This window comes from Lethenteron reissneri, chromosome 53, assembly GCF_015708825.2.
Source record: "Lethenteron reissneri isolate LAM-NWPU_2019-01 chromosome 53, ASM1570882v1, whole genome shotgun sequence".
In the NCBI taxonomy this organism is placed as follows: domain Eukaryota; kingdom Metazoa; phylum Chordata; class Hyperoartia; order Petromyzontiformes; family Petromyzontidae; genus Lethenteron; species Lethenteron reissneri.
The window spans coordinates 610,528-632,714 of NC_083831.1; the positions used below are offsets into that span (position 1 = coordinate 610,528).

Genomic DNA, 22,187 nt, shown 5'->3' on the forward strand with positions numbered 1-22,187 from the left:
TTCCTCCGGTGGATCCACCGATGGTTTCACCGATGGCTCAACCGGTAGTTCCACCGATGGAACCACCGATGGTTCAACCGACGGTTCCACCGGTAGTTCCACCGCTGGTTCCACCGGTGGTTCCGCGGTGGCTCAGAAGGTGCTGGCGTAGACGATGGCGATGACGAGGATGTTGGCGGCAGTGGCGATGAGCGCCACCCAGAGGCCCACGGAGCCGCGGTCGAGGCGTCCTCGCTGGGGCCGGGCCCCTGCCCCGGCGGGGCCGGCGGGGTCCTCGGCGCCGCGGTGGCCGCTCAGCAGCGCCAGCCCCGAGCCGGAGGTCGAAGCGGCCCCAGCACCGGAGACAGTGTTGGGGCCGGAGCCGTGCTGCTGCTGCTGCTGCTGGTGGTGGCCGTGGTGGTGGTGGCCGTGGTGGTGGTGGTGGTGAGCGCTGGAGACGGTGGTCACCTCTGCCAGCTCCTCCTCGTCCTCCTCCTCGTCCTCCTCATCGTTGGCGAAGGTGCCGGTCCCAGCCGGGAAGTCGATGAAGGAGGCGGCCATGACAGGCATGTGCTGGGATAGAGTGGGGGGAGAGGGGTCGTCGTCATCGCTGTCACCCGCCCGCCCGCCCGCCCGCCCACTCACTCAGTCAAAACCGAAAGTGAATCATCCCTCCCTGCTGGCCGGTGCGATAGACGGGCGGTGGCAGTGATGGTGGCGGCGGTGGCGGTGGTGGCAGTGATGGTGGCGGTGGTGGCAGTGATGGTGGCGGCGGTGCCGGTGGCCACGCTGCTTCATGTGGCTGCTGTAACCCAGTGAGGTGGAGGCAAAGCGAGGGTTGGTGGATCACCACACACTGATGATGCATCGAGGAGCCGTACACTGGCTCGCCACGAGAAGGCGGGACAGTGCAGACGAATCCACATCTGTTCCATCTGTATGGCTTACAGTGTTTTTGTGTTTTCTCCGGGTGTCCCAATATCCTCTAGCATGAAATAATAGGTTTTACCCTTTAAAGCAATAAAACAGGTGTTAATTGTTCAAACACCAAATACATACCTTTCGCAATGAAGCAAATCTGCATTCACACATAATTGTGGTGAACATGCGAATAAGCATGCTCTGACAATGTGCACATTGTCTTTGAAACCGATTGGCATACACCAGTGCCAGACCAGAGAGAAGACAAAACAGGACAACACAATGCACCAATCAGAGCATTCATCATAGTTTGGGGTGAGCAGCGAAATTCTTCACCACCACCACCACCACTCCAACATAACCCAACTTCACCACCACCACCACCACTCCTACATAACCCAACTTCACCACCACCACCACCACTCCTACGTAACCCCACCTAACCACCACCACCACTCCTACATAACCCAATTTCACCACCACCACCACCACTCCCATATAACCCAACTTCACCACCACTCCAACATAACCCAACTTCACCACCACCCACCACCACCACTTCTACATAACCCCACTTCACACCACCACCACTCCTACATAACCCGACTTCACACCACCACCACCACCACTCCTACATAACCCGACTTCACCACCACCACCACCACTCCCATATAACCCAACTTCACCACCACCACCACCACCACTCCTACATAACCCACACTCACCACCACCACCACCACCACTCCTAATAACCCAAACTTGACCACCACCACCACCAATCCAATAACCCCACCTCCCACCCCCACCACCAACTCCTACATAACCCGACTTCCCACCACCACCACCACTCCCATATAACCCAACTTCACCACCACCACCACCACCACCCTACATAACCCAAACTTCACCACCACCACCACCCCACTCCTACATAACCCCACTTCACCACCACCACCACACTCCCATATAACCCAACTCACCACCACTCCTACATAACCCAACTTCACCACCACCACCACTCCTACATAACTTAACTTCACCACACCACCACCACTCGCTATTACCCAACTAAACCACCACTACCACCACTCCCATATAACCCAACTTCACCACCACTCCTACATAACCCCGACTTCAACCACCACCACCACTCCTACATAACCCAACTTCACCACCACCACCACCACTCTCATAAACCCATCTTCACCACCACCACCACTCCTATGTAACCCAACGTCACCACCACCACCACCACTACCCATATAACCCAACTTCACCACTACCACCACCACTCCTACATAACTCAACTTCACCACCACCACCACCACCACCACTCCTACATAACCCAACTTCACCACCACCACCACCACTCCTACCTAACCCCACCTCACCACCACCACCACTCCCATATAACCCAACTTCACCACCACCACCACCACCACTCCTACATAACCCAACTTCACCACCACCACCACTCCTACATAACCCAACTTCACCACCACCACCACCACCACTCCCATAGAACCCAACTCACCACCACCACCACCACCACTTCTACATAACCCAACTTCACCACCACCACCACTCCTACATAACCCAAACTCACACCACCACCACCACCACCACTCCTACGTAACCCCACCTCACCACACCAGCACCACTCCCATATAACCAACTTCACCACCACCACCACCACTCCTACATAACCCAACTTCACCACCACCACACTCCTACATAACCCAACTTCATCCACCACCACCACCACCGACCCACTTCCTACGTAACCCCACTCACCACCACCACCACCACTCTCCATATACCCAACTTCACACCACCCACCACCCACTGCCTACATACCCAAATTCACCACCACCACCACTTCTACAAACCCGACTTCACCACCACTACCACCACTCCTACATAACCCAACTCACCACCACCCCACCACTCCCATTAACCCAACTTCAACACCACAACCACCACCACTCCTACATAACCCAACTTCACCACCACCACCACACTCCTACATAACTCACTTCACCACCACCACCACCACCACTCCTACATAACCCACTTCACCACCACCACCTCCTACATAACCCACTACTGACCACCACAACCACCCCACTCCGACATACACCTACTGTCAACCACCAACACCACCACCACTTCGACATAACCCAACTTCACCACCACAAACCACCACCACTCTACATAACCCAACTTCACCACCACAACCACCACCACCCCACGCCTGTACAATAACCCTACTTTCACCCCACCAACCTCACTACATAACCCTACTTCACCACCACAGACCACCACCCCAATCCTACATAACCCACTTCACCACCCACCACTCCTACATAACCCTACTTCATTCACCACCACGCCGCACTCACATAACCCAACGTGCAACCACCACCCACTCCGACATAACCCAACTTCCACACCACACACTCCGACATAACCCTACTTCACCACCACCACTCCGACATACCCTACCTTCACAACCACACAACCACCACCACTCCTACATAACCCACTTCACCACCACCACTCCTACATAACCCTACTTCACCACCACCACTCCTACATAACCCAACTTCACCACCACCACTCCTACATAACCCTACTTCACCACCACCACTCCTACATAACCCTACTTCACCACCACCACTCCTACATACCCTACTTCACCACCACCACTCCTACATAACCCTACTTCACACCACCACTCCTACATAACCCTACTTCCCACCACTCTACATAACCCAACTTCCCACCACCACTCCTACATACCCTACTTCGACCACCACCACTCCTACATAACCCTACTTCACCACCACCACTCCTACATAACCCTACTTCACCACCACCACTCCTACATAACCCTACTTCACCACCACCACTCCTACATAACCCTACTTCACCACCACCACTCCTACATAACCCTAACTTCACCACCACCACTCCTACATAACCCTACTTCACCACCACCACTCCTTACATAACCCAACTTCACCACCACCACTCCTACATAACCCAACTTCACCACCACCACTCCTTACATAACCCTACTTCACCACCACCACTCCTACATAACCCAACTTCACCACCACCACTCCTACAAACCCTACTTCACCACCACCACTCCTACATAACCCTACTTCACCACCACCACTCCTACATAACCCAAACTTCACCACCACCACTCCTACATAACCCTACTTCACCACCACCACTCCTCATAACCCAACTTCACCACCACCACTCCTACATAACCCAACTTCACCACCACCACTCCTACATAACCCAACTTCACCACCACCACTCCTCATAACCCTACTTCACACACCACCACCTTCCTACATAACCCAACTTCACCACCACCACTCCTACATAACCCTACTTCACCACCACCACTCCTACATAACCCAACTTCACCACCACCACTCCTACATAACCACTACTTCACCACCACCACTCCTATATAACCCAACTTCACCACCACCACTCCTACATAACCCTACTTCACCACCACCACTCCTATCATAACCCTACTTCACCACCACCACTCCTACCTAACCCTACTTCACCCACCACTCCACATACCCAACTTCACACCACACTCCTACATAACTCACTTCACCACCACTCCTATATAACCCTACTTCACCACCACCACTCCTACATAACCCAACTTCACCACCACCACTCCTACATAACCCAACTTCACCACCACCACTCCTACATAAACCCTACTTCACCACCACCACTCCTATATAACCCACTTCACCACCACCACTCCTACATAACCCAACTTCACCACCACCACTCCTACATAACCCTACTTCACCACCACCACTCCTACATAACCCTACTTCACCACCACCACTCCTACATAACCCAACTTCACCACCACCACTCCTACATAACCCTACTTCACCACCACCACTCCTATATAACCCTACTTCACCACCACCACTCTACATAACCCAACTTCACCACCACCACTCCTACATAACCCAACTTCACCACCACCACCACTCCTACGTAACCCAACTTCACCACCACCACCACCACTCCCATATAACCCAACTTCACCACCACCACCGGTAAAGTCACGTAATTCAAATTAAAATTAATTAAAGTAAAATAAAAAATTAAATAAAAATCACGACGTTTCGGAGGCAACACAAGCTTCCGTCTTCAGGTGGAATCGTCACAGCACGATTGCTGTATCAAGTAAGAGAAATTCCAGGTGGTTGATTGATCACACCTCATTACGTTGATTGGCTCTACCGGTCCTGGCCCATAGCCAATGGGGAGAAGTCTAGGGGCGTGGCCCTGACGTAATGGGAAGGTGACATCCGTAAGTAGATGATTGGATATGCTGGCTTTAGCCACAGCCAATGGGGGGACGAGTCGGGGACGTGGTCCTGGGATCGTACGATGGAGTCTGGAAGATTCCATGGAGGTTAACCAGGACTGGTGGAAAGGTACCACGTGACCCGGGTATTAAAAGGGGTGGAGACGGATAACACGTGGTCAGATCTGGAACGAACGAAGGGTGAGGCCATGCTGGAGCGGGGGGTCCAGGCCTGCCACGTGGCAGCGCGAGTCTCTCTCTCTCTCCCTCTCACGCTGTCTGTTAGCAGCGTGAAGGAGTAAGACAGGAGTGTTGTGAACGAAAGACAAATAAAGACCGGATTCCAGAAGTCGCTCCCACGACCTTTATTACATTGAGACCATTTGGACAATTATTAGAAAATGTCCAAGCACCTCAAGAAAAGAAACCCACCGGATCCTCCGTCGGATGAAGATGACGAGGCGGACGAGGACGAGCTGCTGGGAGCCACGGGTCCTCTGCCGCCGTCTGCCGCTCTCCCCGACGCCACGCATCGACGACAGGCCGGCGAGGAGACGTCTCCGGCTGCGGACGAGGGGTGGCGTCGGGTGGCGGAGCAGATAGAATCGCTCCGTGCGATCCTGCTAAATCTTGCAACGGCGGTCGCGTCATCTGTGGCCCTCGGTCGGCCGTGTGGAACTCACCCAAGGGCCGACGATCAAGATCTTCAGCGGGAAACGCCGTCCGCCATTGCTCCTGCGGCGGAGGGGGAGGCCTCCATCTTGGGCGGGGCTGCTGCCATGCGGCCGCCGGACGCCATCTTGGGCGGGGCTGCTGCCACGCGGCCGCCAGACGCCATCTTTACGGAGCCGCGTGCTGCGTGGGGAGCGGGATCTGACACGCCCGAGGCCTCGGATATTCACCGCCGCCATCGCCTTCCTCAAATTAAAGAATTTGTCGCCGGGGGCGACTGGAGCGCGTTCACGTGGTGGTTCGAGTCAGCCTTCCGGTCGGTGCGATGGACGGAGGCAGAAGCGCTGGAGGCTCTGCCCACGCTGTTGGACGACGTCTCCTTGGCAGTCTTCCACTGCATCCCGGCGAGTAAGAAAAAGACTCTGCGTGACGCTTTCGCGGAAATGGCGGAGTTCTACGAGCCACCAACGGCGGCTACCAGGAAATTCATGGAGCGGAAGAATCGCCCTTGGCCTACCGTGGGGCGCTGTTGGCGCTTGCCATGGCCGCCTACCCTGTTTCATCAGCCGATCTCCTGGATCCTCTCATCCTTTCTAGAATGATTGAGTTGTCCCAGGAACTTAACATATCATTGCCGGTGTGCGGCCACGAACCGCTAACGTCTCGATGGGCGGCGTGCTATTTGGACGCCAAGTTCAACCTCAAATGCTGGGACCAGATGGCGGCATGGACGGGAGACCCTGAGATAGACGGGCCACCGTTGAGATGGGCTCCACGTCGTGTCGTCCACGGCTCCAACGACTCCAGCAACGGCGAGGTGGTTGCAGCCGTTCCTCGCTGGGTCCCGAAACGACGGCCGCGCGAGCAGCGCGACGGGGCCGGACGTCCACGAGTGGGGACCGGGGCGATCGACCGCCGGGCGGGGGCGGCCACATGTTTCAAGTGTGGCCGACGAGGCCATTTCGCCCGGGATTGTCGCTGCCGACTCCAACCTCCTCAGCTCCCGTCGGGCCGACTTCCATCTCCTCCACCGGACGCGGATCCACGGCACCCATGGGCAAGTCGGCACACATCGGACACCCGGCAGGTCTTGACACATCACGCATCCACTCGCCGCCATGTTTGCACTCCTGAAGGGAATTGTGGGTCACCTGGGGTGATGCCGCACTCGGTTACACAATGGAAAAAATTGGCTCGAAGGGTGATGGCAGTCACGTCGGGGTCCTCGACGGGACGGGGTACTATCGATGGGATCGATGTCTGTATTTTGGTGGACACCGGCGCGTCTGCAATCATAATTTCCGATGTTATTTTTCATCTCCTGTCCATTCCTACATCGCGGATCCGACCGGCTAACGATGCATGCGTTGCTGCGAATGGGGGTAGCATGGGTATTTTGGGACGAGTAGATGTGCGCATTGCTATAGGGAATATCACCGCGTTGGGACTAGTTTTGATCTCGTGTTCGTTGGCCGTCCCATGCTTATTGGGCACCGATTTCCTTCGTCAGATGCCCGTTAAAATACTCCTCGATCAAGGTTGCTTGAATGTCCTTCCTGCCGTCCCTGCTGGGCCGTTCGCCCCCAGGAAACGCTATTAATGCTATTGTTGCTGTCACTGTAGAAATACCATCGGGCACACAAATGCTTATCCCGCTGCATTACCGGAAGCGATTGGAAGCCGCGGACGATGCGACGGGTGTGTTGTTGTCCCCGTCAAACTCTGTGGCTAAATCGTTTTCCCTCGTGTTAAATGGGGGCTCGGACCGGGTGGTCGTTCCGGTTGGCTTGGTATTGGCTCACGCCACTACCAATTTCACCAGCTTTGAGGGCAACCAACCCACAAAAATGGCTGCTGGCGTGCCACAATCTGATTGTTCGGACGATCGATGGATCGCCGAATTGTGCCGGGAAAATACGTCCTTGTCAGCCATGCAGCGGAGCGCCTTGCATTCACTATTGTCGGAGTACGCTGACGTTTTCAGGAGAAACGATTTGGATTTGGGCCATACCTCGCTCTTGTCGCACCATATCGACACCGGTGCGGCGGGACCGATTTGTATGCACCTGCATCGCATGAGCCCTGCAGAAAGGGAATACGTGCGTGGCGCGGTGGACGACATGTTGGCGGCCGATATAATTTCGCCGTCCAACAGTCCTTGGGGCGCGCCGGTGGTGTTGGTTAAAAAGAAGGATGGCGGAACGAGGTTTTGTGTAGACTTCCTCTGATTGAATAAGATATCCGTGGCGGACGCATACCCCTTGCCACGGATGGACGACTCGTTGGACGCTTTGTCGGGGGCAAATTTCTTCTCTACCCTCGACCTGTCGTCTGGGTTTTGGCAGCTTTCCCTCGATGACACGTCCAGACCGAAAACGGCGTTCCGCATGTCGCAGGGCCTCTTTGAGTTTAACCGCCTACCTATGGGCTTGAATGCAGCACCGGCGACGTTCCAACGTCTGATGGAACTGGTGCTAACGGGGCTGTAGTGGGAAACGTGCCTCATATATTTGGACGATATCATTGTATTCAGTCGCACCTTCGAAGAACACCTCCAACGGCTGGAGACTGTCTTTCAGAGGATGCAGTCGGCCGACCTAAAATTTTAACCAAAGAAGTGCCACCTTTTGCAACGATCTGTCCGCTACCTTGCACACATCGTCAGCTCTGACGCTGTGTCCACGGACCCTCAGAAAACGTCTTGTGTCCTGGAGTGGCTGACGCACACTTCAGTGAGCGACGTACGGCGGTTTATAGGGTTCACATCCTACTATCGCCGATTTGTTAAGTATTTCGCGACGCTGGCTAAGCCGCTGCATGTTCTAACAGGGAAGAATCAGAGATTTAAATGGGGCCCGGAAGAGGAGCGCTCTTTTCAGTCTCTCCGGGATCACCTGGCCACTGCTCCGACACTCGACTACCCAGACTTTTCCCAGCCGTTCATCCTTGACACGGATGCTAGCGACATCAACATAGGGGCCGTTTTGTCACAACGGAAAGACGGGGTCGAGCGAGTGGTGGCATAAGGCAGCAGGGTTCTGTCTCCTGCCGAGACGCGCAATTGCGTGATGCGACGGGAATTGCTGGCAATTGTCCATTTTGTTCGCCAGTACCGGCCGTACCTGTATGGAAGGGAATTCCTCGTGCGCACTGACCATGCTGCCTTGCAGTATTAATTGAAATTGGAACAACCATCCGATCAATTGGCTTGGTGGTTGGAATCGCTGCAGGAGTTTTCCTACGAGATCATGTACCGCAAGGGTACGCTCTGTCTAGGTTGCCCGCGACCCCTCCCTGCGCCTGTCTGACGGGTACGCACCGCTGTGCGGCGCTGCCTACTCCGCCCTGTCCAGTCATGGGGGCGATGTCAAAGGATGAAGGCCAGGATATACCCGTTGGAGCCGACTATACGCTGCATTTGCCGCACTCGGTGTAGCTACGCGAGCAAGAGGCCGATGCCTCTTTGGCTCCACTGCAGGAATTGGTCGGGAAACTGAGATCTCATTTGGCAGGATGGAAATGGCAGTTGTTTCGGGGCCAGGCGGGATTACTAATGTGTACGGATGGGTTGTCAGACCGTTCACGCCTGGTTGTGCCGATGTCCCTTCGCCACGATCTGATCCACGCGCTGCACGCCGACAAGCTGATGCACCTTGGCGTGCAGAAAACATTGGCCGCAATGCAGCAAGATTTTTTTTGGCCAGGCATGACAGCGGATGTCACCAGCTTTATCTGGTCATGCCATGATTGTGCGAAGCGGAAACCGCCACATCAAAATTATGTCCCGCCCCTACGATCGATCGAGGTATCCGTATTAATGAGCTGGTTGCTCTGGATATCCTGGGCCCATTCCCTCCATCGGCTAGGGGCAATAAATACCTTTTGGTCGGGGTCGAATATTTTTCTCGCTGGCCTATGGGCCTGGCCTCTACCTGACCAAACGGCCTCATCCATCACCGAGGCTTTCTTGAATGGGTATGTCATGGATAAGGGAGCACCTGAAGGGCTGCTCACGGATCAAGGACGTAACTTCTCCTCTAAATTGCTCAAAGACGTGTGCTCTGCCTTGGGTACAAAGAAAATCCGACTTCCCCTTACCATCCGCAAACGGATGGTATGGTGGAACGATTTAACCGCACCCTTTCGGCCATGCTTTGTCACACGGTGAGTGAAAAACAAACCGATTGGGACTTGCACATAGCGGGCATCCTGGTGGCATACCGCATGGTCCCGCACGCGTCCACAGGATATTCGCCATTTTTCCTTATTTATGGCCGTGAGAATGTACCCCCGATTGATGTGCAACTTGGTGCAGCGGGGAAACAACCAGAGGTGTGGACTCGAGTCATGTGACTTGGACTCGAGTCAGACTCGAGTCATGAATTTGATGACTTCAGACTCGACTTGGACTTGCATAACAATGACTTTGTCCCACCTCTGAGGTGTGGACTCGAGTCATGTGACTTGGACTCGAGTCAGACTCGAGTCATGAATTTGATGACTTCAGACTCGACTTGGACTTGCATAACAATGACTTTGTCCCACCTCTGGAAACAACCGTCCCCTTCCTTGCCTGACCACGTGTGGGACTCGCTTAAACGGGTTACGGAGGCGCGAGAGGCCGCCAGATGTGCGACAGCCCGTACACAGGCACGGAACGAGAGGTGTGCGCGTCGATCGCGAACTGACATACCTTGGTCGGTGGGCGATATGGCATGGCTCCATTGCCCTCAGGTGCCGGTGGGTACGTCCCCTAAACTGCACAGGCCTTGGCGGGGGCCCGTGAGGTTGGTGGACATTCGGAATCCCCAGAGTGTTCGCATCCAGTACGGCCAACGTCGTTGGTATGTTCACTCGTCGCGGCTCAAGCCCTATGTTGACCCGCATGCTGGCCCTTCATCCCCACTTGTTGACCTACCGGGGTCTGGCGTGCCGAATGTGCCACTTGCCTCGCCGATTGATCCCCAGCGGGGCCGTGTTCTACCCCCCGCAGACGCACAGGTTTTGAAGGTCGACGAGACCCCGGACGTTTTACCTCCAACGGGGCCTGTCCCAGCCACAGGGGACAGGGAAAATTCTTCTTCTTCTGCACTGCACCCACCTCCTGCTGAACAGTCGGCGAGGCAACCACACGCGAGGGGAGGAGAGGGTCCGGTGTGGCGTACGCGGTCGAAGTCTCTCCCATTTCCCTAATACTGTTGTCCTTACGGTCTGTCGCCCTGGTGTTACTGCGCTACAGGGACGCCCTAATGTATGTCGGTGGTTTTTATGTCTGTAATGTTTTAATTCCTCTGCGCATTGGCGCCCTACTCCCCTTACCTTGTTAATGCGTCATGGACGCCCTAAAATGTTATTTAAAGGAGTGGGGCCGTCACTCTTTTCCCAGCCGAGACGGCTGACTTTTTACACCGGGGGGGGGGAAGGGGGGGGTGATGTAATGTGAGGATATATCCGGGTGGTTAATTGATCACACCTCGTTACGATGATTGGCTCTACCGGTCCTGGCCCATAGCCAATAGGGAGAAGTCTAGGGGCGTGGCCCTAACGTAATGGGAAGGTGGCATCTGTAAGTAGATGATTGGATCTGCTGGCTTTAGCCACAGCCAATGGGGGGACGAGTCGGGGGCGTGGTCCTGGGATCGTACGATGGAGTCTGGAAGATTCCATGGAGGTTAACCAGGACTGGTGGAAAGGTACCACGTGACTCGGGTATTAAAAGGGGTGGAGACGGACAACACGTGGTCAAATCTGGAACGAACGAAGGGTGAGGCCATGCTGGAGCGGGGGGTCCAGGCCTGCCACGTGGCAGCGAGAGTCTCTCTCTCTCTCCCTCTCACGCTGTCTGTTAGCAGCGTGAAGGAGTAAGACAGGAGTGTTGTGAACGAAAGACAAATAAAGACCGGATTCCAGAAGTCGCTCCCACGACCTTTATTACACATATGTAGAGGTGTAATTGCGCATGGCTACGAATGTTGAGGTGTGATTATGCATGGCCACGGATGGCCAACAAACACAAGGGGCGGGGTTACGGCCGCACACAAGGGTGGCACTCGCACCGACGTCCGCATGGGTATCCCCCACGGGCCCCCCCTCGGGGGCGAGTCCTATAAAAGGTGATGAGCTCGAGGGCGGGACTCAGCTTTAACCAGAGAAGACGGAAAACCTGCTAGTGTAGGCCCCAGAGCTCCCCTGGCTCGCTGTCCTTATAAGGGCCGACCAGGGCAAGCCGGTGGCGTGGCCCCGAGAGCCCAGACGAAGCTGGTCTGGTGACTCAGGGAGCCGGGATCCCAGCTTAACCAAGCTGGGACAGATAGCCTCCCCTAGTCCCGTAGTGGAGGAATTGGTATAGGTTAGAGGGGTTAGCTGTCGAGAAATCCCTGTAGCCAAGTGACCTGTAATAACTGTGTTGGTGTAATAAATAAGTGTGCCTCCGATCCTGTCGTCAAGCCTCCATATACTTACTACATCTGGTGTCAGAAGTAAAACGTCCAACGATGGACACACGAGGGACGACACGTACCAGGGAGTCGGAGATGGAAGACGCCGGGGCCGAATCACCACCAGAGATGGCCGGGGTCGAATCGGAGCAGCCAGGGCCGAGTACGCCCGCGCCGCTACGACAGGAGGAGGGGGATGCGTCAGCCGAAGGACTCCGGCTGGCCCACTCCCGCCTGGCGGACCTACTCTACGCCGCGGCCGCCGCGTTGGAGGAGATCACGCGGCTGGGGGCTGGAGGAGCAGCGCGGGTCGACGACGGCGGCCGACGCGGGGCGACGTTTCCCGCCACCCCGACGCGGCTCGCGGTCAAATTTCCCGCCATCTCTACAGTACGAGCGGTGGGCGGGGCCGGCCCGCGTCACGTGTCTGCCGAGCGCCAAGCACAAGCCGTGACATCATCAACACCGGCCGGCGCGTCAACATCAGAGCGACCGGCGATGCCATGCTCACAGCCCGCCCACACTGTATCATCGGCGGGGAGCGACGGAGAGCGTTCTGCAGCCACGGACGCCGCCTTACAACAGCGTCTGCCGCCTCTTAAAGAATTCGTAGGTGCAGACGGAGACTGGGGCGGTTTCAAGAGGCGGTTCATCGCTCATCAAGAGATGGCGAACTGGTCGGACGCCGAGGCTCTACGCGCGCTGCCAGCGATGCTGGACAACGACGCCCTGGCTACCCTCACCTCGGCGCCGAGGGAAAAGCGCGCCACTCTACACCTGGCGTTGCAGCTGCTGTCAGCCGTCTATGGGCCGCCTTCGGACTGCAGGCAGCTGTTCCACGATCGGCGTCGGGGCGCCAACGAATCGCCCCTGGCCTTCCGGACAGCTCTCCTGGCCCTGGCGAAGGCTGCTTTTCCAAGGATGGACGAGGAAGGAGTGGATGCCATGGTGGCTGAGAAACTGCTGCTACTCGCTGATGAGCTGGACGTCAACGTCCTGGCTCAAGACGACGCGGAGATGTCGTCCCTGCTGGTCGCGCGCCACATCCACGGGGGCTTGCGGTCCCTACGTCGAAAGGCGGCAAAGGGGGCGGCCAGCCATGCCATGGCGGCTACCGCCCTCCCATCGGAGGAGGTCTGCGGGGTGGAGCGGCGAGGGGAATGGAGATCGGCGGCGCCACAGGCTCGGAATGGACCGAGCCGCCAGGAGCAGCCCAGGACATCAGGGGCGCTCACACGCTGCTACAACTGTGGCCTGCAAGGCCACGTTGCGTCAGGATGCCGGGCTCCCCGTCAGCGCGGGGCGACACCTCGTCAGGACGCCACGCCGTCTCCTCCCAAGCTCCAGCAGAGAAATACGGCGAGTCGCGGCACCTCACACGTTTGGCCCACGCACACATCCGACACACACTCACGCGCTCAACCAAACAGGGCTCCAAATTCCCCGTCCGTCGCGCGCGATTGTTCTATAATGCGGCGAGCGCTCCAACCGGGTCAGTGGTCGGAGCTCGCCCATCGTGTCGTTGCTGCGTCGGCGGGATCATCGGTTGTGGTCGGTCATATTGATGGGGTAGAGGTGCGGATTTTAATTGACACAGGGGCATCGGCGACCATTATATCTGATTTGATTTATAACATCCTTCCCGTTCAAAGTCGTCCCTTGCTCCCTGTTGACGTGCCATGCTATGCTGCTAACGGGGGCTCGCTGGGCATTATTGGGCAAATCCGCGCCACTATCTGCATTGGAGACATTAAATTATCCGGGCCTGTTTTGGTTTCCTCCTCACTCGCGGTTCCGTGCCTGTTGGGGACGGATTTCTTGGCCAAAATGCCCATCCGTATCCTGATTGACCAGGGGTGCATTGAGCTCCCATCGGGCCGACGTGTTACATTTTTGTCTTCCCCCACCACGGAGCGTCGGGCGTTTGCCACCGTGCAGGCGCTCGTGACAAAAACTGTGCGCGTACCTCCGGGGGCTCAGATGCTCGTCCCTCTTAGGTTGCGTCGGCCGTTTAATGAAGGGGTTGCGGATCGGGGGGTCTTGTTGGGACCATCTCGGGCCGGGGTAAATGGACCCGATTTGCTCGCGGCTCAGACCATGGTGAGAGGGGATGGGGACCCCTTCATTGCAGTCCTTAATGTGGGATCGCGAACGGCCGTGGTTCCTCAAGGGACCGTGCTTGCACACGCAACGCCGGTACCCTATGAGGAACCACTCGTGGGTCAGGTATCCACCGATCCTCCGTCGCGACCGCATTCGGACTGTGATGACGGATGGCTGGATGCGCTTTGCGCGGGTTCAGTGGACCTGTCCGACTCGCAGCGCGCGCAGCTAAGAGTTCTCCTGAGCGAATTTGCTGACGTTTTTAGTCAACACAAATTTGATATTGGTTGTACTAAATTGCTGCGACACCATATTGACACGGGTGACAGCGCGCCAATCCGCCAAAATTTCTTTCGGTTGAGTCCCGCCGAAAAGGATCATGTCAAATCGGCTGTTGATGACATGCTAGCCGCCGATATCATTTCCCCTTCCAACAGCCCGTGGGGCGCGCCGATCGTTTTGGTGAAAAAACACGACGGCTCACTGCGGTTTTGTGTCGACTTTCGGCGTCTGAACAAAATCTCTGTGGCAGATGCGTACCCGCTTCCTCGAATGGATGAGTCGCTCGATGCCTTGGCGGGGGCGCGATTCTTTTCCACCCTCGATTTGCTATCTGGATTCTGGCAGCTTCCTCTGGATGACGAATCAAAACCTAAGACTGCTTTTCGTACACCGCAAGGTCTCTTCCAATTTAACCGCTTGCCGATGGGTTTACATTCTGCGCCGGCAACTTTTCAGCGGTTAATGGAATTGGTCTTGGCAGGTTTGCAATGGGATTCGTGTTTGATTTACTTAGACGATGTCATCGTCTTTAGCAAATCCTTCGAGGAACACCTCCAGAGGTTGCGTGCTGTTTTTCTCAAAATGCGGGCTGCCAATTTGAAATTTAAACCGCAGAAGTGCCATTTACTCCGCGAATCGGTGCGATATTTGGGTCACATTGTTGGGCGCTCGGGGATATTCACTGATCCCGCCAAAACGGAATGCGTCAGCTCCTGGCCGACTCCCACCTCGGTGGGAGAGGTCAGGAGTTTCATTGGGTTCGCGTCGTATTATCGACGATTTGTGGCTGACTTCGCTACGATTGCGAAACCATTGCATGCCTTGACGTCCAAGGGAGTCAGGTTTCATTGGGGGCCGGAGGAGGAGGCTGCTTTTCGCGCCCTCCGGAATGCTTTGGTGGGGGCTCCGCCGTTGAATTACCCCGATTTTTCACAACCCTTCTTGCTCGATACTGACGCAAGTAACACGGGCATCGGGGGCGTGCTGTCCCAGCTCATTGGGGGCGTAGAGCATGTGGTGGCTTACGGTAGTCGGGTACTGTCTCCAGCCGAACAGCGGTACTGCGTTACCCGTCGGGAATTATTGGCGATTGTTTATTTCATTCAGCAGTACCGCCCGTATCTGTACGGTCGGCGGTTCACCGTCCGTACAGATCATGCGGCCCTACAGTACGCCCTGCGGGTTCAACAACCATCGGGCCAGTTGTCTCGATGGTTGGAGATCCTCCAAGACTATGACTTTGTCACCACATATCGTAAGGGTGTCCCGCCACACGAACGCTGACGCCCTGTCACGATTGCCACCCACTTCGGAGTGCGCGTGCCTCTTGGGTTCGGGGCGTTGTAGGCCCCCGAACGTCACCACCGATTTGGTCCTCGTGGCCGCTGCCGATGCACCTTCGGCTTCGGGTCCTATCGAGCAAGAAGGGAGGGATTCGTTGCTGGGGTTGTCGGTCGCGGAATGGGGACGCCTCCAAATGGAGGACACCTCCCTCCTCGCTCTGCGCCGTCGCGTCGGGGGGGCTGGTCAGGGGGTGGCGAACGTTGACTCGTGGGGGTTGTTCCAGGGTCTTTTAATGCACTGGGATGGAAAAACCCGCCGCCAGCGGCTCGTGGTTCCTGCAGCATTAAGGGGTAAGGTGGTATGGGCTGTTCATGAGCGGCTTCTGCACTTGGGGGTTCACAAGACCTTTGCCACGCTCCAGCTCGATTTCTTCTGGCCGGGCATGGAAAAGGACGTGGGGGATCTCCTGGGGTCATGCACGCAATGCGCGCAAAGGAAGCCACCTGCTAGGGGGTCCAACCCTCCGCTGCAGTCCATTAAGGTTTCCCGGGTTAACGAGCTCGTCGCTCTGGACATACTTGGCCCATTTCCCGCTACGCCCAGGGGCAATAGGTATTTACTAACGGGGGTTGAATACTTCACGAGATGGCCTATGGCCTGGCCCCTGGCGAACCAGTCGGCAGCAGCCATCGCGGAGGCCTTTGTCCAGGGCTATGTCCTCGACAAGGGTGCTCCGGAACGGCTGCTTACTGACCAGGGTAGGAATTTTTCTGGTAAACTCCTACGTGAGGTGTGCGACCTCTTGGGTACGGAGAAGGTTCGGACCTCTCCGTATCACCCACAAACTGACGGGATGGTGGAACGGCTGCATCGGACCATCACGTCCATGCTGTCCCAGCAGGTGTCGGTATCCCAGACGGATTGGGACCTCCGTATAGCCGGTGTGTTGCAGGCCTACAGAATGGCTCCCCATGCGGCCACCGGATTTTCCCCTTTCTTTTTAATGTATGGGCGCGAAGTTCACCCCCCTGTGGCGACCCAGCTGAAGCTCTCGGCGCCCCGGGCGAAGTCTAACTTGTCCGAACACGTTAAATTTAACATCGCTAAATTGTCTGAGGCGCGGGAAGCGGCCGTGCAAAATTCTGAACTCCGCCAGAAGGCGAACGAGAGGCTTCGGTTGGGGCGGGTGCAGGTGATCAAATGGAAACCAGGGGACAGGGCGTGGTTGCACTGTCCTCAGGTGCCGCTGGCAACCTCGTCGAAATTGGTACGGCCGTGGCGGGGGCCAGTGGAGGTCGTGCAGGTTTTGCGGCCGCAATGTGTTCGCGTCAAATGGGGGAGGCGCCGGTGGTATGTGCACCCCTCAAGGTTAAAACCATTTGTCGCGCCGCCCCGTGGTTCACACACACACACGCATGGCCAAACGTGTGAGGGTGTCGCCGACTCCCCGTCGTCGCTGCACTCGCCTAACCTGACGCCAACTGTTCCGTCCCCAGGTGAAACAGGAGTGACGGGCCCACGCCCACCAACCCCTCCCGGAGGGGTCGGGGGTCACTCGGCAGCGACGCCTGACTCTCTTGCACCCGGACCGTCAACAACCGTCACTGAGCGTGCCAGGACGGGCCCTTGTGACGGGCCCGCCGCGAGAACGCGCGCCAAAACGCGCAGACTTTTGTGAGGTCGGCCGTTGGGGGGCCTTGCGGACAATGGAAGGGGTGTTGTGAGGTCGGCCGTTGGGGGGCCTTGCGGACAATGGGAAAGGTGGCGTCCGGAGTGTGTATATATGTTGGTTTTGGGGTGTTTATCCGGGGAGGGTGCGTCGGGTTATTTTTTTTCTCTCTCTCTCTCTCTCTCTTCCTCTTGTTGTTCTTGTTGAGATTCTCTTGTTCTTGTTAAAAAAAATTTACGCGAGGCACACACGCGGGGGTTCGTGAGGGATACACCTTTATTCTGGGTTTTTTTTGCAGCCAGGGACGGCTGCGAGCTGTACAGGGGGGGGTGATGTAGAGGTGTAATTGCGCATGGCTACGAATGTTGAGGTGTGATTATGCATGGCCACGGATGGCCAACAAACACAAGGGGCGGGGTTACGGCCGCACACAAGGGTGGCGCTCGCACCGACGTCCGCATGGGTATCCCCCACGGGCCCCCCCTCGGGGGCGAGTCCTATGAAAGGTGATGAGCTCGAGGGCTCGAGGGCGGGACTCAGCTTTAACCAGAGAAGACGGAAGACCTGCTAGTGTAGGCCCCAGAGCTCCCCTGGCTCGCTGTCCTTATAAGGGCCGACCAGGGCAAGCCGGTGGCGTGGCCCCGAGAGCCCAGACGAAGCTGGTCTGGTGACTCAGGGAGCCGGGATCCCAGCTTAACCAAGCTGGGACAGATAGCCTCCCCTAGTCCCGTAGTGGAGGAATTGGTATAGGTTAGAGGGGTTAGCTGTCGAGAAATCCCTGTAGCCAAGTGACCTGTAATAACTGTGTTGGTGTAATAAATAAGTGTGCCTCCGATCCTGTCGTCAAGCCTCCATATACTTACTACACATATATACTGGTTGAGGGTGGGAGGAGCCAAGGCAGGCACCTAGATCGGAGTTTTGTATTATTATTATTGTGAGGTTGGTGCTTCTGAGGCAGCTGCTAGGAATGAGCATTTGTTGTGTAGACTGGTTGAACTGGGAGGTACCAGAGTTGTTAAGGTGCGGCTGCTGTAAATGGGACTGAGCCTTTGTTATGTAGATGAAACAGCCCTTTGCTATGTTGCTGGGATTAATTCTAGATTTGCCAAATGTGTGGTAAAACTTAAAGCAGGAAACCAGTGTGTGAAAAAAGAAGAAACTGTACGGTAACTGAAGAATAGTGCCTGTCAAATAAGATGGTCCAAATATGTGTGGTTAAACCTTTTTTGCATGGTTAATAACATCTTTCCAATGATTACTCAGTTTGTACCCATCATCACGGTTGAAATTATGTCTGTGTTTGTATATTTGGATGGCTTCGTGTACAAACCTTTGATGGTAGCCAGGAGGTTTGCAGAGTACCTTGGTCTCGGAAAAGACAATTTCATGAGAGCCCACAGCGTTGTAGCAATGATCGGCAACGGCGGAAGAATCAGTTTTGCCCTGTTTTTACTTTTATGAATAATTTTTTTTTTACCTACGTGACTTTACCGAAAAAACTTAAGAATATGAATCTTTGCAGTCACGAAAGCTTCAAATCTAAAACCCTACATCACCACCACTCCTATATAACCCAACTTCAACACCACCACTATGTAACCCCACTTCACCACCACGACCACCAACTCCTTCATAGCGACCGCTGTGTTCAGTGTCAGGTCAATAGCGGACTCACCCGATTGGCGCGTGCGAGCGGACAAACCGCACGGCGGCACACCCCAGTGCCAAGGCGCGCTCCCTGCTCACTCCGCTCCGAGGGAGGAGGTCTCCGAGAGCGGTGGTTTGGCCTCCACTCGCTCGTCTGGGACAGCGGTGGGGGGTATCCCCCACCACTTGACCCCACCATCCCCCACCACTTGACCCCACCAACCCCCACCACTTGACCCCCACCGCACTTGACCCGCCGACGAGACCTGGTGCGGTGTGCAAACATCGCCGCTGGGGAGACAAAGGCGTCCGGCCGGGGCGCTGGCCACCCACCCCCTCGTGTGCCGTGCAGGCCTTCACAGGTGCTGCTACTCGCTCACAGCACTTGCCCGGACAGTCTGTTCAGGCTACACGGGGAATCTTTGTCTGGTGGTGACGATGGTGGTGGTGGAGGTGATCGTAGGGGTCGCGTGATGGCGATGATGGTTTGTGATCTCACCGAGGCGCCGTTGAATGAGAAGTCCATCCTTCTGCTGCTGCTCCTACTGCTGCTGCTGCTCCTGCTGCTGCTCCTGCTGCTGCTGATGCTGCTCCTGCTGATGCTGCTGCTCCTGCTGCTGCTGCTCCTGCTGCTGCTCCTGCCGCTGCTTGGGTCCCGGTTCGACCCCTGGCTGCGTCACTGTGCAGAATGTGGGGGGGGGGGGGGGTCCGGCGCTCCCCCTCACGCCCCCCCCCCCTCACGCCCGCCCACACTCCATCAGCGTCTGGGGCATCGCGGGGTGGGGGAGATCAGCCGTCTTGTCGCGGGAGTTGTGAGGAGGGAATTGAATCAACAGATGCTTCCAGCAGTGCCGTGTGCGCGGCGTGCCCGTGTGTGTGTGTCTGTGTGTGTGTGTCTGTCTGTGTCTGTGTCTGTCTGTGTGTGTCTGTGTATCTGTCTATGTGTGTGTCTGTCTGTGTATCTGTCTGTGTGTCTGTCTGTGTGTGTGTCTGTGTGTGTCTGTCTGTGTGTGGATATCCGTGTGTCTGTCTGTGTGTATGTCTGTGGATCTCCGTGTGTCTGTGTGTATGTGTGTAGATATCCGTGTGTCTGTCTGTGTGTCTGTCTTTGGATCTCCGTGTGTCTGTGTGTATGTGTCTGTCTGTGTGTAGATATCCGTGTGTCTGTCTGTGTGTGTGTGTGTCTGTGTGTAGATCTCCGTGTGTCTGTGTGTGTGTGTCTGTCTGTGTGGATCTCCGTGTGTCTGTCTGTGTGTGTGTCTGTCTGTGCGGATCTCCGTGTGTCTGTGTGTCTATGTCTGTGTGGATCTCCGTGTGCTTGTCTGTGTGCGTGCGGGTCTATGTCTGTGTGTCTGTCTGTGTGCGTGTCCTGTCTGTGTGGATCTCCGTGTGTCTGTGTGTGTGTCTGTCTATGTGGATCTCCGTGTGTCTGTGTGTGTGTCTGTCTATGTCTGTGTGTCTGTCTATGTCTGTGTGGATCTCCGTGTGTCTGTGTGTGTGTCTATGTCTGTGTGGATCTCCGTGTGTCTGTGTGTGTGTCTGTCTATGTCTGTGTGTCTGTCTATGTCTGTGTGGATCTCCGTGTGTCTGTGTGTGTGTCTATGTCTGTGTGGATCTCCGTGTGTCTGTGTCTCTGTCTGTGTGTGTGTCTATGTCTGTGTGGATCTCCGTGTGTCTGTGTGCGTGCGTGCGGGTCTATGTCTATGTGCGTGCATGGGATTTTCGTGTGTGTCTCTTGAGTACGTGTACAGTACGCGTTTGTGCGAATGACTGAACCGGTCCTGAGCCTCCCCAAGGTCGACTCAGCTTCAAATGAGTACCCGGTGCGCTGTGCGAACATCAGCACTGGGGAGACAAAGGCGGCCGGGCGTAGAGCTGCTCACCCAGCTCCTCGCGTGCCTTAATAGGTATTCGCTTTCAGCACGTGACCCAAGTCTGTTCAAGGCTGTCACTGTCTATGTTCGTGTGTGCGTCTATGCGTAATATATTTGAATCTCAAGTATATCTGCCTGTATGTGTATATACTGTATTAACATACGTGGTGTATGTGCTGTATGTGTTGTGGATACGTATTGTGCACGTTGTGTATATGTGTTGTGGATGCGTATTGTGTATGTTGTGTATATGTGTTGTGGATGCGTATTGTGTATGTTGTGTATATGTGTTGTGGATGCGTATTGTGCACGTTGTGTATGTGTTGTGGATGCGTATTGTGCACGTTGTGTATATGTGTTGTGGATGCGTATTGTGCACGTTGTGTATGTGTTGTGGATGCGTATTGTGCACGTTGTGTATATGTGTGAAGAGAGACAAAGGCGGACTCGCAGCAGTTAAGATGGGCGCCGTGCCTTCGGCGCCTCGAGTCGCGGTCTCATCCTCCTCCTCTCGCTGCTGCTGATTTAGAGAAGGGGGGCGAGAGGCTAGAGGGGGGGGGGCTGGAGGAGAGAGGGAGGGAGCGTGGGGAGAGGTGAAGCAAAGGGTTAAGGGCGACAGGTGGGAGCATGGGGAGGGATTGACGACGAAGGGGAGGTACAGTGAGGGAAAAAGTATTTGATCCCCTGCTGATTTTGTACGTTTGCCCACTGACAAAGAAATGATCAGTCTATAATTTTAATGGAAGGTTTATTTGAAAAGTGAGAGACAGAATAACAACAACAAAATCCAGAAAAACGCATGTCAAAAATTGTTATAAATTGATTTGCATTTAAATAAGGGAAATAAGTATTTGACACTGAGAGGGAGGTGAGTGACAGTGAGAGGGAGGTGAGTGACAGTGAGAGGGAGGTGAGTGACAGTGAGAGGGAGGTGAGTGACAGTG

The 22,187-nt window shown here is 55.7% G+C and overlaps 1 protein-coding gene across 1 annotated transcript; it reads right to left on the reverse strand.

Moving 5' to 3' along the window:
- Positions 1-132: 132 nt before the first annotated feature.
- On the reverse strand, positions 133-21,740 carry LOC133356234 (histone-lysine N-methyltransferase Suv4-20-like). Its single transcript, XM_061573614.1, has 2 exons — positions 19,869-21,740; positions 133-552 (listed from the first exon to the last, which is right to left on the reverse strand). The coding sequence occupies exons 1-2, from the start codon at positions 19,893-19,895 to the stop codon at positions 133-135; spliced, it is 447 nt and encodes a 148-aa protein (XP_061429598.1). The 5' UTR covers positions 19,896-21,740.
- Positions 21,741-22,187: the final 447 nt, after the last annotated feature.

Excerpts from the sequence above, each read along its gene's own strand:
- LOC133356234 (XM_061573614.1), bottom strand. The coding sequence starts at position 19,895 with ATGGACTTCTCATTCAACGGCGCCTCG. Across the intron at positions 553-19,868 it reads TCTCATTCAACGGCGCCTCG|CACATGCCTGTCATGGCCGC; the intron begins GTGAGATCACAA and ends ACTCTATCCCAG.